This window comes from Tachypleus tridentatus, chromosome 12 (assembly GCF_004210375.1).
Source record: "Tachypleus tridentatus isolate NWPU-2018 chromosome 12, ASM421037v1, whole genome shotgun sequence".
NCBI lineage: Eukaryota > Metazoa > Arthropoda > Merostomata > Xiphosura > Limulidae > Tachypleus > Tachypleus tridentatus.
The window spans coordinates 20084852-20103459 of NC_134836.1; the positions used below are offsets into that span (position 1 = coordinate 20084852).

Genomic DNA, 18608 nt, shown 5'->3' on the forward strand with positions numbered 1-18608 from the left:
TATTTTGGATAGTTGGGCAGCAGTTTTATATGGCCAATGTTTTTTTTCCTTATTTCATAACAAAGTAACCCATAAATGAATGAATTGTGCTATGAACTATAGACCTTTTTTTTTTGTAGGATTAATAAAGATTCACTGACAGGTAAAATGTCAAAAAACGAATTTAAAACAGAAAATAAAACTAATTTTCTCTTTTTTTTCTATCTTTTTTAAAGCAATTCACTCTCTGAACTTAAAAATTGTGTCTTGCATCTGGTATGTCAAACTCCCATTCTGGTAACTTGTATTTTGTCTTAAAGAAAAGCCCAAACAAATTCCAGAATTCTTGTCTTGGCTTTATAATAAACAGAAAAAAGTTGGAGGTACAATCTATGGGAAGACAAAGTGTAACAGTCAATATTATCTCAGGTCACTTAGTGTTTGATAAATTACAAATATTGTCTTACAATAAATGAAACACTAAGTCAAATAATGTACTACAAAACTGTAGGACTCCAATTTGTAAAAAAAATCATCACTTTTACTGTTCTAATACACGACTTCATCTAACTAAATGTACATGGTTTAGCTAACAGAAGTGGATAATCATAAGTATAGTGTAGTTTTTTTTTTTAATTTTTTTGTGGTATTAATACCATTTTTTTCATTTATTTATTTATTTGTGTCTACTAGACATCACCTTTGAAGTCATGCTTCATCACAAATATACATAGATTCATATGCCTTTTATTGATTTTTGTATAACCAAAATATAAATTTGAAATTTTGGTTTATCCACTGCCATCTCACCCCACACCCAGTTTAGGGTGTCATGGTGCCCCTGAATTCAAGATCAATCCATATCCCTAGAGAAACCACAGTTTTTTTATCCATTTCTTGTGAGGTTTTTTGAAATTATTTTACCCCATATTCTAGGGATTTAAACAATTTTACTATCTTATGAAGGGACTATGATGATATTGAGACCTTGTTGTTTAATTTCTCAGATATATGGCTTCATATATCCTTGTTTGAAATATTTCTTAAGCATAGATGACCTACAAAATATATACCTTTGCCTCAAGAAAATTAGAATGTGTATGTGGGTGGCTCTTTAGACCTTGGAGTTAGGAGATCAGGATCCATCTTGTACAGTGTGGCGTGCATCTAAGGTTTTGTAATTATCTGTACCAAGCATTTAGGACAGGTGTAAGGTATTTGGCAAGTTGCCAATTACTGTATAGTACATTAAAATAGTCTCGAATGTTTGTGAGCATATACGTTCACAGTGAATGTGAACTTGTGTTACAGATATTATAGCAGTTAATCACTTGATAAAGAATGAACAAATTATATATTACATATCTCTGTTGCAGTCTATACTGAACATAGTATCAATTTGATAAATACACAGCAGAAAAAATTTAGGCAACTTAAAATTAAAGTTTTTCTGCTGTGTGAAGATGTTAATTACCAGGTAGTTTCAAGCTGTTTCAAATGCAAAAAAGCTCATTCTGGCAGGCACTTTCTAGCTGACTGTAATTAAATGAATATAAGTTCAGTCATAGTCTCAGCCTGTGTGAGCCACTTTGCTGATGGATCTAACCTTTTGGACAATGGTGAGAAACTGAGATTAACATTTGCAAATAATTTTCAGGATAACTTTGTTCTCACACTTGTCTTGTTATTTATCTTGTAGGGGAAATAATCATTTAAATTTAGATTTTCCTGTGCAGTATTTTTAGTGGTCACATAGACTATACACGAAAAGTTCTTGGGTAGTCTGCTGACATTTGTAGTGTCAATTGTATAATTTGAAAATTTTATTTTTAAAATTAGGTTCAAAAAGCTCTTAAGACTTTTTTTTTTGTATGTTTGCTTGGGAGAAGGAGTACCATGTTGTCAGGAATGTCATACTCTCAATTAATCAAATAAGAAACAATGATTAATCATTTAGCATATATGATTAATTACCCTACTCTAACAGAAAATATACCACCAATTGTCATCCACAATTTAATTAATATTGAAAGCTCAGTCATAATAAATACACATAAGGGTATCTATAATTAATAACATAGTTTTTGTGTTGTTTGTGTTTATTAAAAAAAATTAGTTAATATTTTAAATTAACTGTTTTTTCAAGTCTTTCTAAATTGTGTAAGCACTGCAAACGATTTTGATGAAGGACACATGCACATGTATTTTAAAATACGACATTAAAATAGAATATAATGATCTATCTTTTTTAACTTAAACATTATAATGGTAGTTTTTTCTTTGTTTGTTTCAGATTTTGATTGGTGCGTGGGTAAATGCTCTTGGCATTTCTTTGCGAGCATTCAGTACAACAAGTTGGATACCTTCAGAGTATCAATATCAGTTTTCTTTAGTTGGTCAGTCTGTTGCATCATGTGCTCAGCCATTTGTATTTTTCATACCCACCAAAGTTGCTGAGAAGTGGTTTCCAGAACATCAGAGAGCTCTTGCTACAACCATCATTGGAATGGGTAATTCTTTTTAATAGTTTATAGAGAGAAGTGGTAATTGAAAGTAAAAATTCACTTTTTCAAAAAGTCATTTGTGGATTGAATCATAAATTAACATTTCAATATCAGTACATTGAAATATTTAATTTAAATAAATATGGAATGTTATGATTTAGGACCATTTTACTAGAATGAACTATAAACTTGAGTCTAATATTTTATAATAAAGAAGATAATTTTTCTGTTTCTAATACCATCAATAAACTGGAGTAAGAAACCTGTGTTATATTTCTGTAAATAACTTATTTTTACTAATCCTCTGGCTGTCATACTTAAGGTGGCCTAAATAAAGGCAAATAAAAAACAAATAAGAACACTCTTAGCATCTGGAGTTTTCAAAAAATGGAAGGAGTTTTTTTCAGAAATTACCTTTGAAATAAAGATTGTGCATTTGTTGATGATTGTTTGTTTTCACAGGGTCTGTGTCAAACAGAAGTTGTCTTTGTTTCGTTTTTACATCAGAACAGTATAGAATTTGACAAAGATAAAGGGAAGAGTGAACTAACTGTGCTCATCTAATTTTTTTATTCAGAAGTCTTTTCTGTATGATAAAAAATTATAATTGAAGAAATGAAAAACAATTTTATAAAAATTGAAGGAAGGTGACTGCAAGAAAAGGAAATGGATGAGGGAACAAAACAAGTATTTTCTTTACTTGGGTGCATGTGTGTTTTGGTAATTCTCACAACCTTTTTTTTAAAAAAAACAACAAAAAATTAGGCTGTCAGTTCCAATAATTAGAGCAAGCTTATATCTGATCAGTCAGTAGAGATAATTGGAAAAATATTCTCTTAGGTTGCAGTTATTTTCCACAGTTAAAATATTTTTGATTACAGAGAAAGCCTTCATGCATGTTTATATTGAAAAATAATTTGCCACATTTCTTATGCTTTGTATTTTTAAATTTAAAGCAAACCCTGTAGGTATGATGATAGCTACTGCATCTGCCTCATCACTTCTTTCTGTTCAATGTACATTTAGTGGCATTCCTTTAATGGTAAGTATGTCTGAATGATATTCCTTTAACAGTGAGTACTGCAGAGTGGAGTTATTTTTTATGGTAAGAATAGCTGAGTTTAATTTATATAATTGTGAGTGCAGCTGATTGGTCTTTTTATAATGGTACATACAGATGGTAGTATTTCTATAATGGTAAATACAGTTATGTAATATTCCTTTAATGATGCGTATTGCTAAGTGCTATTATTTTTAATGGTGAAAATATGTGAGTGATATTTCTGTACTGGTGAATGCAACTAATTTTATATGTATAGTAGGAAGTATTTGTACAGTTGATGTATTTTGTATATATTATTTCTTATGCCATTTTAACAAAATTAATATTAGTTATGAAGATTGATTATAGTACCTAAAAATTATCTGATAACTCAAAGTAGGAATTACTTTTGTTTTGATTAAGGTGACTCTTATGAGTTTTTTCTTAAAATTTCTACCATAAATTCTTTAAGAATCATTCATCAGCTTGCTTTTCAATTTTATTAAGAATTTTCTCAGAATAAATTGAATTCTAAAATGTTTTTCACCTGTAGTATAACAAATTTTAGATTTTTTTGTGAAGTGCTCTAACAAATTATTGGTTCGATATATATTTGCTTCTAGTTACTCTAATTTAATGAGAATTCATTGTAGAATCCAGATGTGTAAAACTTAAAATTCTGTCCACTAATTTACATTTATACAGTTATTGTTCTTACTCTACCATAATCTTAGACTATTATGAAGTCAAAGCAAAACTTAGTTACTTGTTATTTCAGAACGTGAAACATGAATAGACAAATTGCTTTCTAACACACAAACTGATCTGGAACATTATATTTAAAGGTGCCTACTTATGGCTTTTGAAATTCAAGACAAACAATTTGGGCAGAAATGGTACTAATTAACTGTATTAATATTCTATTTAATTTTTCCATTAGTTGATTGTTTATTGAATCTAAACAGAAGTTAATTTGTAGAACATGACATCTTTTATGTCATATTATCTAAGATAACTTGCAAGTTTTTTTTTTCTAGAATTTAGTGTGGTCAGTCCCTGCTATTATTTGTGTACTTCTCGCCACCTTTGGGGTCTGCAGTTCAACCCCTCCAACTCCTCCAAGCAGTAGTGCAGCTGTCATTACTCATCAACCTTACAGTCAGGGTATTCGTGAGGTAAGGTATTACACACTTTTATAACTGAATGACTTTCTAGCCAAACTTTTTGTGAGATGAAGACTTGAATCATTACTTCTGGGTGTTTCTCGAAAATTTACTTAGCAATAACACTAGCATTTACTTACATATATGCATTGTTGATTCTTATGCACAAGAATCTTCTACAAATTTAGAGAACAGGCATGATTTGTGCAACACACATTTAACAGTATACATCACGTATACAGGGTGTTCGGAAAGTCATTGTGCACTTATATATTTATTAACAGACAAAACTGCATAGTGACTTTCCAAACACCCTGTATTTTTAAACTGACATAAACATAGAAACTAAAATATTAAATCTGTTACAGTTTGTTTATGAATTTATTTTTTTACTTATGTTCATCTTATCCAGTAATTGCTGTCAATCTTGTCTATAATCGAACCATATAAATGTCACATTTCACATACTGTTTGAGTTTGTTGCTGCAAAAATAAGCTTCACACTCTGGGGTCATGCATATGCTGTGAGAATGACAGTTAACTCCCATTGGCATAAATTAGCCCTGATGCAGCTTACACTGAATGTTCACTTTCCATCCTCAGTCACTGTATGATTCAGTAATTGCCATTCATTATTGTTGCAGCATTGCAAAAACTTTCAGATATTAAACTTGTTCTTGTGAGCCTGTGATAATTATGCCACCTGAGTCCCAGGAATCATATAACTATTACTATACATCTGTGCAACACTGACTATTGTCTGAAACCCAAAGCAATAGGCCTTACTCGAAACATGACACAAAGACGACTATTATTTTGATTACAGAAATGTCTCATATAGTCCATCCATTTTCTGAAAGATATGCTTCTGTGTGTGTGTGATATTCCCTGCTTCAGTTTGTACCCATGAAGTGGCAATAACTACAGATATTATTTAGACAGTTACAGGAAATCTTAAATAACATAACCCTGTGATTACTGTATCCTACAGTCTGCATGACCTAAAGTTGCTATTGCTACATTTCATTCCAAAAATAAAATGAATAGATGAAATTTGACAAGAACCTTCCTAAGATTAGTTTCAGTAAAATAAAATGTTTAATTTGATTTTTTTTCTGTTTCTTATAAATGATTTGTTATTTATGTGCACTTTGATTCTGAATAGTTTACCTGCAATGTGCTTTTATTTTCATGTTGAATATATGAGTAATATTTATCTCTCAGTTTTCATACTTTATGTTCTTTACCATTGATTACACTGCACAACAAAGTTTTTGCTTCTTGAACACATCTACCATTGGGTAGATTTTTGGCCGCTGGTCATGAAAATCACATCCAAGTTTGCCCATCACGTACCGTTTCGTTGAAATCTTTAGTTTTGCTACAATGGAAAAACGATATCAGGGCAACTGGAATCTGTCGATGCTTGCTGACTACTGTTGGACACTGCAACGTGATGCACCGGACATTGAATACAAATGAAAATCAGGAGCATAACACTTAATTATGTTGAACTTAATAGCGTATTAGAAACATAAACACAATTAAATACGTTATTGCCGGTAAACAGTTAACTGTGTATTTCTCAGAGTTTCCACAAGATGTAGCAAAACCAAAACTATATTTGTGCATACCTACCAGGTACCTGTCACAATCAGCAAAAACTTTTCAGGAAGCAAAACTTTTCAAAAAAATTGTTGTGCAGTGTTATTTATGTCAACACACGTCAATGAGTACCTGTGTGTGATAGAATGATATGAATGGCAGAGATAATTTAGTTGTAGAAAAAGGTATATATTTTGTAAAAATTAAGACTTTCAAATGTAAATCTTAAAATGTAAATAAAACATAGTGATCTAAAATATAAAAGGAAAATCTAAATGCAGTTTAACTGTATTAAATTAATATGTATAAAGCAAGAAAAATAATCAAGCTCTGGGGGATACCAATCTTGACAATGGAAAAAGAAGAGTTAACTTGCCATTTCAAACATAATTTATGGCCTACATTTCTTTTTAGTTTGTAAGAATTATACAGGAAGTCCTTTTTTTAAAAAAAAAAAAGGCTGTTGCTTAGCAACAAATCACTTTTGAATGTGGGCATGGCATCTACCAGAAAGAGCAAGTTTTAAGCTAATACTTGAAATGACTTAGCTCCTGTAAAATGAAACTACTGCTTAGACCTAGACTTAGTACTTGTGGAAGCTCATATAAATTGTTGCAGAGATAAACCTAAACAATTATAAGTGAACATATATATAAGATATTTCTACTGCATGTATGTCATGTGACAACAAACCAAAGTATTTTTTGTTTGTTTCAGAGGTTCTTTTCAAAATAAAGTAATAATAAAATATAAACCTTTGAATTATGATATTTGTGATAATGCTAATTTCATTGAACTACATTGATAATAAAGTGCTTTAATGAAATTGTTAATGTAACTTGGTAACAGTTTGTGACATCCAGAAAGGTACTGATTGTGTTGGTAGTCATAGGGATATCCTGCTTCATCCTTTTTTACACAAGTTTTGTCCAACATGTTTAGACATTATCATATCTTTGAGTGTGCTGGGTTGTTTCACTAATCTGAACATCCTTTGTTCAACAGCAGAATCAACTTTGCATTTTGTGTGGGAGCAAGACAAATAGCATCTGAAAAGAGCAATGACAGTTCTCATTTAAACTCTTGTAAGAGGACTCTGTAAGTTGTTAAATAGTATTTTTAGTAGCTTCCACTGTTTTATGCAGTTATTTACTTCATTCTACCCAGTTATCCTTTGCTGTGCATGACATAAAATTTGTTTTACATTCAAAATTTATTAAACTACTCTTTGTTTATATTATGCCAATTAATATGGCATAAAATCTTAGCAAATAACTTACATTTTAATAGTATACTAGTATACAGGTTTTACATTCTTAGTCATATACTTTGGAAAGTGTTTTAAAAAGTCCTGAACTTCTGATGTTGTGCAGTAGCACATTTTTTCTAAATGTCTTCTCTGTTTTTCTCTACCATCCCTTCAAAATGTACAACATTAGACAAACTTCTCCCTATACAATCACTATTGCTCAGACAAACTCTAATTTTTATAGCCTTCAATTTGTTTTGTTACAGAGTAGAAAATCACACAACTGTCACATCCTCTCTTTCAGGATTTATTAAGTTGAATTATACAATACTTTAGCCAATATAAAATCAAGGTTTTCATCTATCAAATAAAATAGTGTATTACATTGTGTCCTGAAGAGATAAGCATCAGTTTTACTTATAGTGCAACTTTGGTTTCCACTGGATTCAAGACTAGCTTGGATAAATTTTTTAGTAGTATTGTCACATAGTAAGAAAGTTAGAAAAATTTTGAGAGTGAGGAGAAATTGTTTACTTTTATGTTATTAGTCTATGGTCTTTGATATATTATTTAATTAAATGAAAATATTTAATGCACTGGTTCCAGTAGTATTCAATGTGTAGCCTTAAATGCCTTCGACAATTGACAGCAAGAAAAAATAAGATTGGGTAACTAATTTATTTGTTGTTTTTTATATTTATTTTTTATTACTATTATAAAAGTAACTAAAATGTAAAAATAGGAATCTTTTTAGGAAAGGTAAGATTAGATAAAATAAACAATAAAAACGGTTCACAAATCACTCACATGAGCAGCATGTAGTTAATGTAATTGTAAACTTAACATGGAAATTACTTTACACACAAACTATTTAAGACAAATATTTCATATATATCCATGAACAAATTTTTAATTTATTAAAATGCTTCACTAAAAATATGATTTTTGTATGTGAATGACTTGTGCTGTATTGAAAGTTAAAAGTATTAAAATATGTTGAGAGTAAATGAGTACAAAAAGGTCTTGTGGTTGGTCAGATTGACCACTCAATACAATTTAGTTACAAACTTTGAAAGTTTGGATTCATTTGCAAAAAGAGATTTGCATGTAGGTTTTCATATACATTTTGTGAAAGATAATGTAAAGCATCATTACATCTTCTGTCAATAAATATAGATGTAAAAATTTTCAACACTGTATAAGAATATATGATGAGAAATTGTTATATTATTATCTCACTTGTCAGGAAGGATACAGACCAAAATTTAACACAATGTACTTGTTAATGAATACAACCATCATTGGTTTGACAAGTAGTTGATACATGTGCATACTGACTGTGAATATGCCTCTGGAATGCATATTTGGCACTTTTATGTGTATAAGTTTATATTTACACTTGTTAGCTAAAACTAGGATGGCAGCATTGGATATCTGCTGAAATGTCCTGTTCAAAAGGATTCGTATAGTTAGACATTAGTTCTTGGTGACTGTTATGATAATATCATAAAATTAAAAAAAAAATTGTTCACCAAAGCAAAACGAACTGAGTGCATTGCTCTTTTTGTAGCAAAGAATTTTTAAAATTCAGAAACATAAAAAGAATACTGGTTGATCAGACAGTATGGAATTTGTTGAGAGAACCCTCAAACAGGTTCATAAATTTTAAAAATGGAATCCTTCAATATAGATCATGAGAGAGATTTAGTTTAGTCACATCATATTTGCCATCATTTAGATTGTGAGACATCTCAAAGCTTGTTCACAGGATATTTTTTGCTGCTGCACTTTGTTTTTTTAAATATAAGTCACATCTGTCCTCTTATAAATGGTGTCTCTTGGTTCAGTGCAAACTACTTTATATTCAGGGAATCATTGTAATGGATGTCAGCACAATCAATACTGCAGTTTGAGACATAAATCCATCATAAACAATGAATCAAAACCTGTTTGTTTCCATAACTAACAAAACTCTCACTTCATTGGTTAATTTTAATTTGCAATTATTTATACAATTAGACATACTGAGCAGAGTATGATTCTTAGAGGGGCAGAAGAACAATGAAACAGGATTCCAGTCTGTAATGAATTATTGTACTGTTCTACTCCTTGTAACCTTTTTGCAATGGGTTGAAGGCCATGTCATCACATTTGTTGACATGCATTAAAAATTTTATTGAACTACTGTTTTGTGAATTTATGTCAATAAGTTTGGAATCAAATTATATATGAGTTAATTTCTATAGTTTTGTACAAATTAGGAACTCAAATTGCCAATATTTACCAGCTAGAATATAAAATAAGGACTTAGTATCTTTTTATTTTGCTGAGATATTGATTATGTACTGAATCAAACACAGTGGCCCCATTCAACTCTTTCAATTTATTGAAAAAAAACCTTATATACACCTACTTCAGTATATAAGAGTGGTTTTCTCCACCATTTTAATCTTTGAGAAAGCTTCCACATTCTTTGAATGAAGTAGGTTGTCTTTAGTCTGCTCAAATTTTCATGTTTTATAAAATCTAAATAAAACTTAATTAGTATGCTTAATAAATTATAGTGGAGTTCTGTGGTATTAGTGTGGATATTTGTGATTTTTTGGTTATTCAGCTGTATAGAAAAAATCTAAAAGAAATTTGTTTTATATCCTCCAATTGCAAAATTTTAACACTCCTACGAAAAGACGTTTCTAGTCCTGATTTCTCCAAGCCTGTTCCCCTGGCTGTGGTTTCGCTAGATAGTAGATAGGGACAGTGGGAATTTCGTTAATCCATTCATTAATGGATTTAAATGGCAATTTCATTTAAATACAAAATTATTAGCCTAATATTAATAACCTTTCAAGTTGCTCTGGGGCCTATTAGGCCCCACTTTTCGTAGGAGTGTTAAAAGGTTTAGCAACAACTGAGTTCTGAGGTCATACCAAGAATAGATAATTGTTTGCTTTACTTCATTTATTGTTCTATATTTTAAGAAAAATAAGTTTAATAATTTATAAGTAGTAATAATCTATACACACACACACACACACACACACACATGTATAATAATTGAACTAATCTACTAAATACAAAATACTAGTATACTAAAATACAGTCAAGATAGGGAAGAGGAAAGGGCAATTTTATACATGTAAAAATGGCTGGTATAGGTAGAGAAAGCACTATGTAGAGGAGTGAACAAAGTGTTTTATATAGTGCTTTCTCTACCCATACCAATTGTTTCTGTGTATAATTTTTTCTACAAGTGGGTTTTTTCATCATCATGGATTAAAGGTCAATTTTATATTATTGGATGCATGTGCACTGTGTAAATGCAAGTTATGTGATGTTAGGTCAGCATGACTCAAAGGTCATTATAATAAAGAATAATAAATATATATGTTCACATATAGCTTTATGAAACTTAAGCTGCATAGACTAAACATTTGTATTTTCATGTTATAATATATAGTAATTCTAGCATGAAAAAAAATTGTTTATTTTGTAATTTTTTTATGATGGTTATGAGGTTGGTAAGGTGACAGACCCTACATATTTAGAGTATAGAAAATAATATAAAATATAGTCTTACTGAAAACAAACTTTTGAAATGTATTTAGGAGGTTTTTAGAGATTATGCAAATAATACTTGAGATTTTTTTGAGTGAAGAATAATTTTTTAAACATAACATGAAATCACTTTGCACTCAGACTGGTAATAAAACACTATTTTCACAAACAAATTTTTAGTAAAAATATTTCATTTAAAAATCTGATTATTGTGTACAAAACGCTTGTAATCTTTACTAAAAGTCTACCAAACTTTGTGAAGATACACATACCATATCGAAAGGTATATTACAATTACTTAGTGTGTGCAAATGTGTAGATGAATTTGTGTGTATTATACCAAGCCCATTGCAAAATGAATAATATATGTACGGTGTATAGTTATTGCAGTGTTATGTTTAATAATGCTTGACTATTAGTAGGCCAATACTTTAATTAAAACTATTATGTAGTAGTAAGATGCTTAGTATGTCTTTCAGGAAATATGAACCTAGTGGTAAAAATTTATATAAGGAAAGAATTGACAAGATTAGATTTTACATGTATATATTGTTTTTGTTTTTCAAAATTTTCCTTTTCTGAGGTAATAGCATCCAGTCATGTCATGAAGATGTTTGAATGTTGTGAATAAAGTCTTTTTTAGTGCAGTCATGGGATTTAAATATCTTGTATCGAATACATTGAGGAATGATAAATGGGTATTCAAAGATCTTGGTGTAAAATGTTCTAAAAAGAAAGCATTATTATCTACAACTATATTATAGAGAATGATGATGAACTTAAATGAAGAAGCATTTTTTTGAAAAAGAATAATGGCAAAGTTAATCATGTCTATTATTTACATTAACTGGATTTAACCATTAAAGAAACAAAAATTGTATAAAGGATGATATTAGACAATATTCCTCTTCCTTCTTTTGTTATTAAATCCTTAATGATTTCATTAGATGCCAGTTGTATACTCTGGTTTGTAGAAAGTAATAATTAACTTGTGTAACTGATTAGTCTTTAAACTCAGAGCCAAAAGTCTACAAAAAAGTGTCCTATTTAAGAGTGCATCCTCCTCCTCTGACAAAAATACTATAACAAAATAATTTATATACAGTTTCTAGTCACTGTACAACAAATTATGGTAATTGAGCCAACCAACTATATATGTAGTGCTTGTTAAGAGTATGTAAAAAGTTGAAGTGTGTTCTATTTCAGGATCATTTTTATCCCTCTTCTCAGCAAAGATTGTCAAACAGAATAACCTTTGTACAATACTGAATGGGTTCCATTAACAAGTACCAAATTTTATGGCAGTCGAACCAACCAACTTTGGGTGATGTAAGCCAAAAGTCTTATTTACAAATGTGGAAATGTACAATGTTTCAGGGGGTTTTTTATTCCTCTTGTTGGACCAAAACCCTAAAACAAGAAACTATAGTACATTATTGAACAGTTTCCAGTTACTATACCAAAAATAACAGGATTTTAACCAGCCAACTTTGGGTGATAAATGCTAACATACACACACTTAAAAGGTTATCTTTATAATAAGATTTCACTTTGAAGTTTACAGGTTCTACTTGCTTGCTTAGTTCTCAAGTAGACACGTGTACTGTATAGAAATTTATTCTAAATGAAAAATACAGGAAACCTCAAACTATAGATTTTGTCCAACCTTTTAAGAAAGTCCATAGTGCCAGCTGTTTAATGAAAGTGTGTTAAAGAATAAATAACATTTAGCCAATGAAGTCTTTCTCACTCAAAACATTTTGTTATTTAGTTAATTTTTGCCTCACTTTTTGAGCAGTCACCTGACAAAAAGTAGATCTGAAATGCTATTTTTGCACCTTATTTTGAGCTGAAATGGAAAAATGAAAAGGATTGTGGGAAGGAAAGTATGAAGTTATCTTGCAGTTTTAAGCATTTTGTTTTTCAGTGCCTTTTTGCCTCTCAGTGACACAGTGATATATCTACAGATTTGTGTCTCTAGAAACTGTGTTTTAGTACCCTTAGTGGGAAAATTGCACTTTGTGTAAGCTGTGTGCTTCATAAAAACAACAGCATTGCCTTTCCACTTTTTTGCATTTACACCATGATGTATAAACTGTTATACTTAAAACGTAAATAGTATTTCATAATCTTTTTGTCTCTCTCTTGGTATAGCCAAACAGATGAGTTGTGTTCTTGAATGGAAAGCTTTTTGGGCAGTAACTTGTGGGAGACAAAATATAGATCCAAAATGCTATATTTACTCTCTGGATTAATTTTTATTAGTTCATTTGTATCTTTGAAAAATAAGATCTTAACAATATTTATATTCAACATATAGTTGTCGTAATTTAATACAAGTAACAAAAAGGAAATAAAGATTGAAGTAGTTTCTCTTATTCTTTTTTTCAGCTGTTTTCTATCAAAGCATACCTTCTGCTGCTTGTCTGTTTAGGTTGCCCCATTGGCATGTTCAGTGTGTTGATTACACTCATGGAACAAATATTGACTCCACAAAACTATGGAGAAGTAAGTGCATTGTATTATTTAATACTTTTATGAACAGTATTTAAAAAGATTAGTTTGAAAACCATGTAAGCTATTTCATAGTGAATTTCATGCTGCATCCAACAATTACACTTCTCAAAAAGTGGAAACTGAATTGCTGTAAATATTTTAACTGCTTGATTTCCATCTACAGAATGCAAAATACATGGATAACAACAACAAAAAATGGAAAAAGTTTGTCATGACTCATAAGGAACATTACAAAACCAAACATTGTTTTATCTCTTAAGTTGTGATAGAATAAGTCATTACCACATACATAGAGATGATCAAAATAATAATAAAACATATCATATGAAGAAGTTTACATGTAGCAAACAAAAGAAATATGTGAAAACTCAAGAAAAATGCAATTTAAACTGTATACCAAATTATCCTAACATTTGTATTGCTGAACTTTTTATTGAAGCACAATACTGTACCAGAAGATGGGAATGTAGATAATACACAGTGATCTTTGACCAGTTATGAACTTTTCCTGTACCATATTATGATGTGACTTGTTAAAAAACTATTTCCAACCATCTATCAGCAACTTCCACTTATAAAGAGTTAGGTCTCTACTAGTATCTGTTGTGGCAGAGGTCATGCATTATTAATTTATTCAAGTCATGTTTTAATATGTGCATTAAACACTATACGTTCTTTTTAGGTTTGGCTTTACAGTTTTACTGTGATAATTTTTCATTCTGCTAAGCTTTGTACATTTTTTTTTACTTGGACACCTGTGGTGTGTTGTCTTCAGATTTGACTGTTATTCCATTATCTTTTATATATTTTTTTATCTCAAGATGCCTAGTTCTTCAAGCTAAGTTTTTTGATGTGCTTTTACATTTGTTTCATTAGGCTAGTAAAGAATTGCAATAACATCTTGTTATGTTTTTCTTTGTGATATTTTTCATTATGCTATTCATTTATTGAACATATGCAGTTTCAACATTGTAGTTAAAATTATGTATAAGCAATTATGAATTACATTTTCAAAGTATTACTAGGCATCCACGATGTCTTGTAAAAATCTTTTTATAAAGTCTCATCAGACATGGTTCTCTTCTAGTCTCGTTGACCAGCAAGGATATTCAGTTTTATAGTTAATCCTGAAGCTTTTTCATTCTATTACTACAGAGTGCTTCCTCATCAGCCTATTCTGTATAAACTGACATCACAGTTAGTCAACGATTTTTTTTTTTTATTTCTACCTCTCCTCATTTGATGTATAGACTTTTTATTTTTTCTTCTTTGACATGAGACATAAGTCTTTCCCTGACACAAATTTATTGTCTTATGGAAGACTCGCATTTTATCGTAAAGTTTGTGGGATACTCATATGGATGTGATTTTGCTATCACACCATTTGTGTGGAAGTTCAAGAGATTTCTTGATGTGGCTTCTTAACAGCTTTTTTATCTTTCTTTGCAAGAATGATTTTTATTTCTTCTTTGGCTTTGACTAAATACCTTGATTCTGCAAATGGAAAGAGCCACTTGAGATAGTTAACTTGTGTTGTTCTGTAATTTTGGATTTTTATGTTGCTACTTTTAGGTGAGATCTGGAATTTTTTTCATATATGAAAAATCTGTTGAATCCCACTCCTATAATTTTTCGTAATGTTTTGAGCTTTTCATATGGCAAGTTACAAATTATCCGAGGGGCTGTTACTCTCATCTTTGTGATGCTTTGCACTGAATGCACTTTCATTATCTATGACTTGCATTCAATTTTTTTTTTGAGCTACCTTTTACCTTTCAACGCTTTTTTTTTTTAGCTACCTTTCAAAGAAATCAATTTTCTGTGGGTGTCTCACAACTTTTCTTCTTGTACAAATATTGACTTTTGAGAAAGTTTTTAAGACACAGCTTTTGGATTCTTTAATTCATAAACAGTTGCATCTGTTTCTGAATTAACAATGTTTTCTAAGCCTCACATATTCCTGACAAAAATATATTTCTGCATGAGAGATTCTCATTATTTTTAATGTTTTAAATACCATCACTTTCACAAAACCATTAGTTACATGAGTGGGCTTGGTTAGTCATATTATTGTCTCTTTCTCTTTCCACCATTTTAAAGTTTCTCATCCACTTGTAAGTCCTTTTCAGTACCTTATCACATTGGGAAAACAATGCAAAAGTAATTATATGGGATTGTTTTCTTCCTTCATGGGAATCCTAAATTAAACTATTCACTTTCTATATTGTCTTTTTGCATATAAGCTTAATTACATATTAACATTGCCCTTGAGGTATATTGGAATATTTTTTTTACTTTGTTAAGAAGGGTTCTTTTTCAAGATTTGTCCATTGCACTCTCTCACTAGTTTTAAACTATAGTTGTTATTGTAATTTAGTGTTTGTTTTAGTGTATTACAGTCAGGATCATCAACTTTCATTAACTCTGGAGAAGGATTGATATGTGGGGACCCCTTCTCTCAATCAGTTTCTCTTGTTCTTTCTTCAGAGACCTCAGAGAGATTTTTTTTCTTATTGGTAAGCCTAGTCATAGTTATATAATTTAAAGCTTATTTCTTCTGAGAGATTCTCATGTTGCACTGAAGTCAAAAGTGCCACAGCGTCAACTCATGATTTCTGTTCTCAACAAGTGGAAATTCATAGTGCTTCCAAATTAAAAAAAGAAAAATTATCGTGTCAAGAAAACTTCTTGACACCTTATTTTTCAATATGGTCATTGCTTCTTTTACCTGGTCAAAAAGAATGGTGTCTTTTCCTTTCTCCTAGATTCCATTCCACATTTTTCAGTGTGGAGATTTTGGATATTTGACTACCTGGAGGTGCAATACTGTATTGAATTCTACATTTTGAACATTAGAATGAGATCCATATAAGTTTTTACTTCTGGATCAACCTCATTCCTATCATTTTTGATATGCTTCTTGAAATAATTACTTTTGCTCATGACATATTCTACAAAAGTTCACAGTTAGTCTCTTGTGATTTATGTCCAAGAGTAAAAACATGCTCATTTTTTGTTATTGCTAAATGTAAGTGTGTATGAGCTGTCCCAAAAAAATATGTGACATTTAAGTTAGAAGACTAAATTATCAGGTAATACAACTTATTACTTAATATTTCATAACTGTTATAAAAACTTGCTTATTTTTGCAAAGGTGGGTATTGTTTTGAATATTAAACAAAAATATCAAAAGTGGCTTCAAATATCTCAAGATAGTAAGTTTACACTTTTTACCTTATTTGTCTGGAGACAATTTTATTGTATGAGAATATTGCAAGTCGTAGTAAATCTTCGCTAACAGATTTTAGTGAGTATATTTAAGTAAAGCAAGGAAGTTAAATTGTGTGTATTTTATTTTTTATTTTTTTAGTTGCTGATTGGCTGGTGCTCTACCATAATGATTGGTTCTGGTTTAATCGGTAGTTTAATAATAGGAGTTATTGTAGACAGAACAAAAGAATTTATTCTTCTAATGAAATTATGTGTTGGACTGATGTGCATATCTCTCTGTTTTTTTGTTGTGGTAAGTTTGTCTTTGTTTTCTTTTCTGGTTCAGTTGCACTAAGAAATTATTTTTAATTCACTTGGGTTAATGTAAATAACTGTTTTTCACTATGTGAGAAAATAGTCTTTGGATGCTGTTGAGGTTTTTATTTGTAATTTTTACTTGTTTAAATCAGTTTATTACTAAAAGAGCATTTCTCTCTGCAGTGATAAATCAACTTTAAACTTGAGAACTAGTCAAAATCATAAAGAAAACCTTTTTTTACATAAATGTTTTAGTATTAATGAATCTGTTAGTCAGTCTGACCTTACATGAGATAAATCTGTACACGGGGTTAGGGATTCAGCAGTTGGTGAGAACTAGACTTGTTTTGTCAATTTTTTTTTTTTTTTTACTTATTCAGTTATTAATAGTGATCACCATTTATTCCTGTAATTTAATGCTACTTGAATTATAACTCACTCTTCTGTTATAGTATTATGTTTTGCACTGATAAACACCTTTCAGGTGGAAGCATGCTACTCGAGAAAGTCATATTAGTTTGTGTTTGTAGCACTAAATAACAGAATTGAAGTTATAAAATAACATAGGCCTAATCTATTGTGGTAATGCTGAGATTAATGTTTAAGTTGTTGATTATTTTAGTGTAAGTACCTTTGCAGTTGAATTATTTAATAGGTCACAATCATATTTATTACTTATTTGTATAGCTAATTTAAATTTGATCAGTGAAGAAAAATTTTTATTTTAAATTTTAATAATAATGTCAGTTTGGAAACTAATTTTCAAAACACAAAAGAAAATTGAGTAGCAAGAAAGTTAAGATAAAGTTTCAAAAAGTTCGAGCATTAACTTCATTGTATGAAGTTTGATGACACATAAAAAGAAAGCGACACATGTGAGGAGCAGCAATAGTGATCTTAAAACAGTGAAAGTGATTGAAGTTGGGGTAGTGAAAGGGTTTCACATGAGGATGTGGAATGGAACTACAAAGTCAAACAAATTAATCAACAATTCAGGAAGTCAATGAAGGTAGGTCATTGCCCAGTGGATGTAAGTTCATCAAATCTACCTCTCGTAACAGATGATCTTGAAGAAAGTAATTACTTATTTGTGAGTGATGAGGTATTGGATCATGTGAAATCAAAAGAAAATAATTTTTTTGATTACATAATGAATAATCCACCTGAGCAATACTTAGACAGGAGAGATTTTTCAAAATAAAAAATTTTTTTCATACTCCATTAACAAATTGAGAAGTTAGGAAATGAGTTTGACTTTTATTTTACGATTTTGTTGGGTGTGCATTTTATGGACCAAAGTTATTTGGCAAATGAGTACATTCATATTCTTGTCCTGATTTTAGTGATTTAAAAAAAAATGAAAATCCTATATTTAAACACAGTAAATCATTTGAGCATGTAGACTATACATGAGTTGTTTTTTGGTATTTTTTATTGATGCATAAGCACAGGAAAAAAATAAATAG

At 30.1% G+C, this 18608-nt stretch overlaps 1 protein-coding gene across 5 annotated transcripts in view; it reads left to right on the forward strand.

Moving 5' to 3' along the window:
* The window catches only part of LOC143235094 (solute carrier family 49 member A3-like), a 68273-nt gene that overhangs the window by 14594 nt on the left and 35071 nt on the right, over positions 1–18608 (forward strand). For 2 of the 5 annotated variants that reach the window (XM_076472899.1, XM_076472901.1), the window contains 5 exons: positions 2273–2489; positions 3440–3525; positions 4563–4700; positions 13489–13605; positions 16985–17137. In XM_076472899.1, the coding sequence (XP_076329014.1) occupies positions 2273–2489; positions 3440–3525; positions 4563–4700; positions 13489–13605; positions 16985–17137 (711 nt within the window). The remainder of the gene's footprint in view (positions 1–2272; positions 2490–3439; positions 3526–4562; positions 4701–13488; positions 13606–16984; positions 17138–18608) is intronic. The other 3 variants (XM_076472900.1, XM_076472903.1, XM_076472902.1) reach the window with 2 other exon arrangements.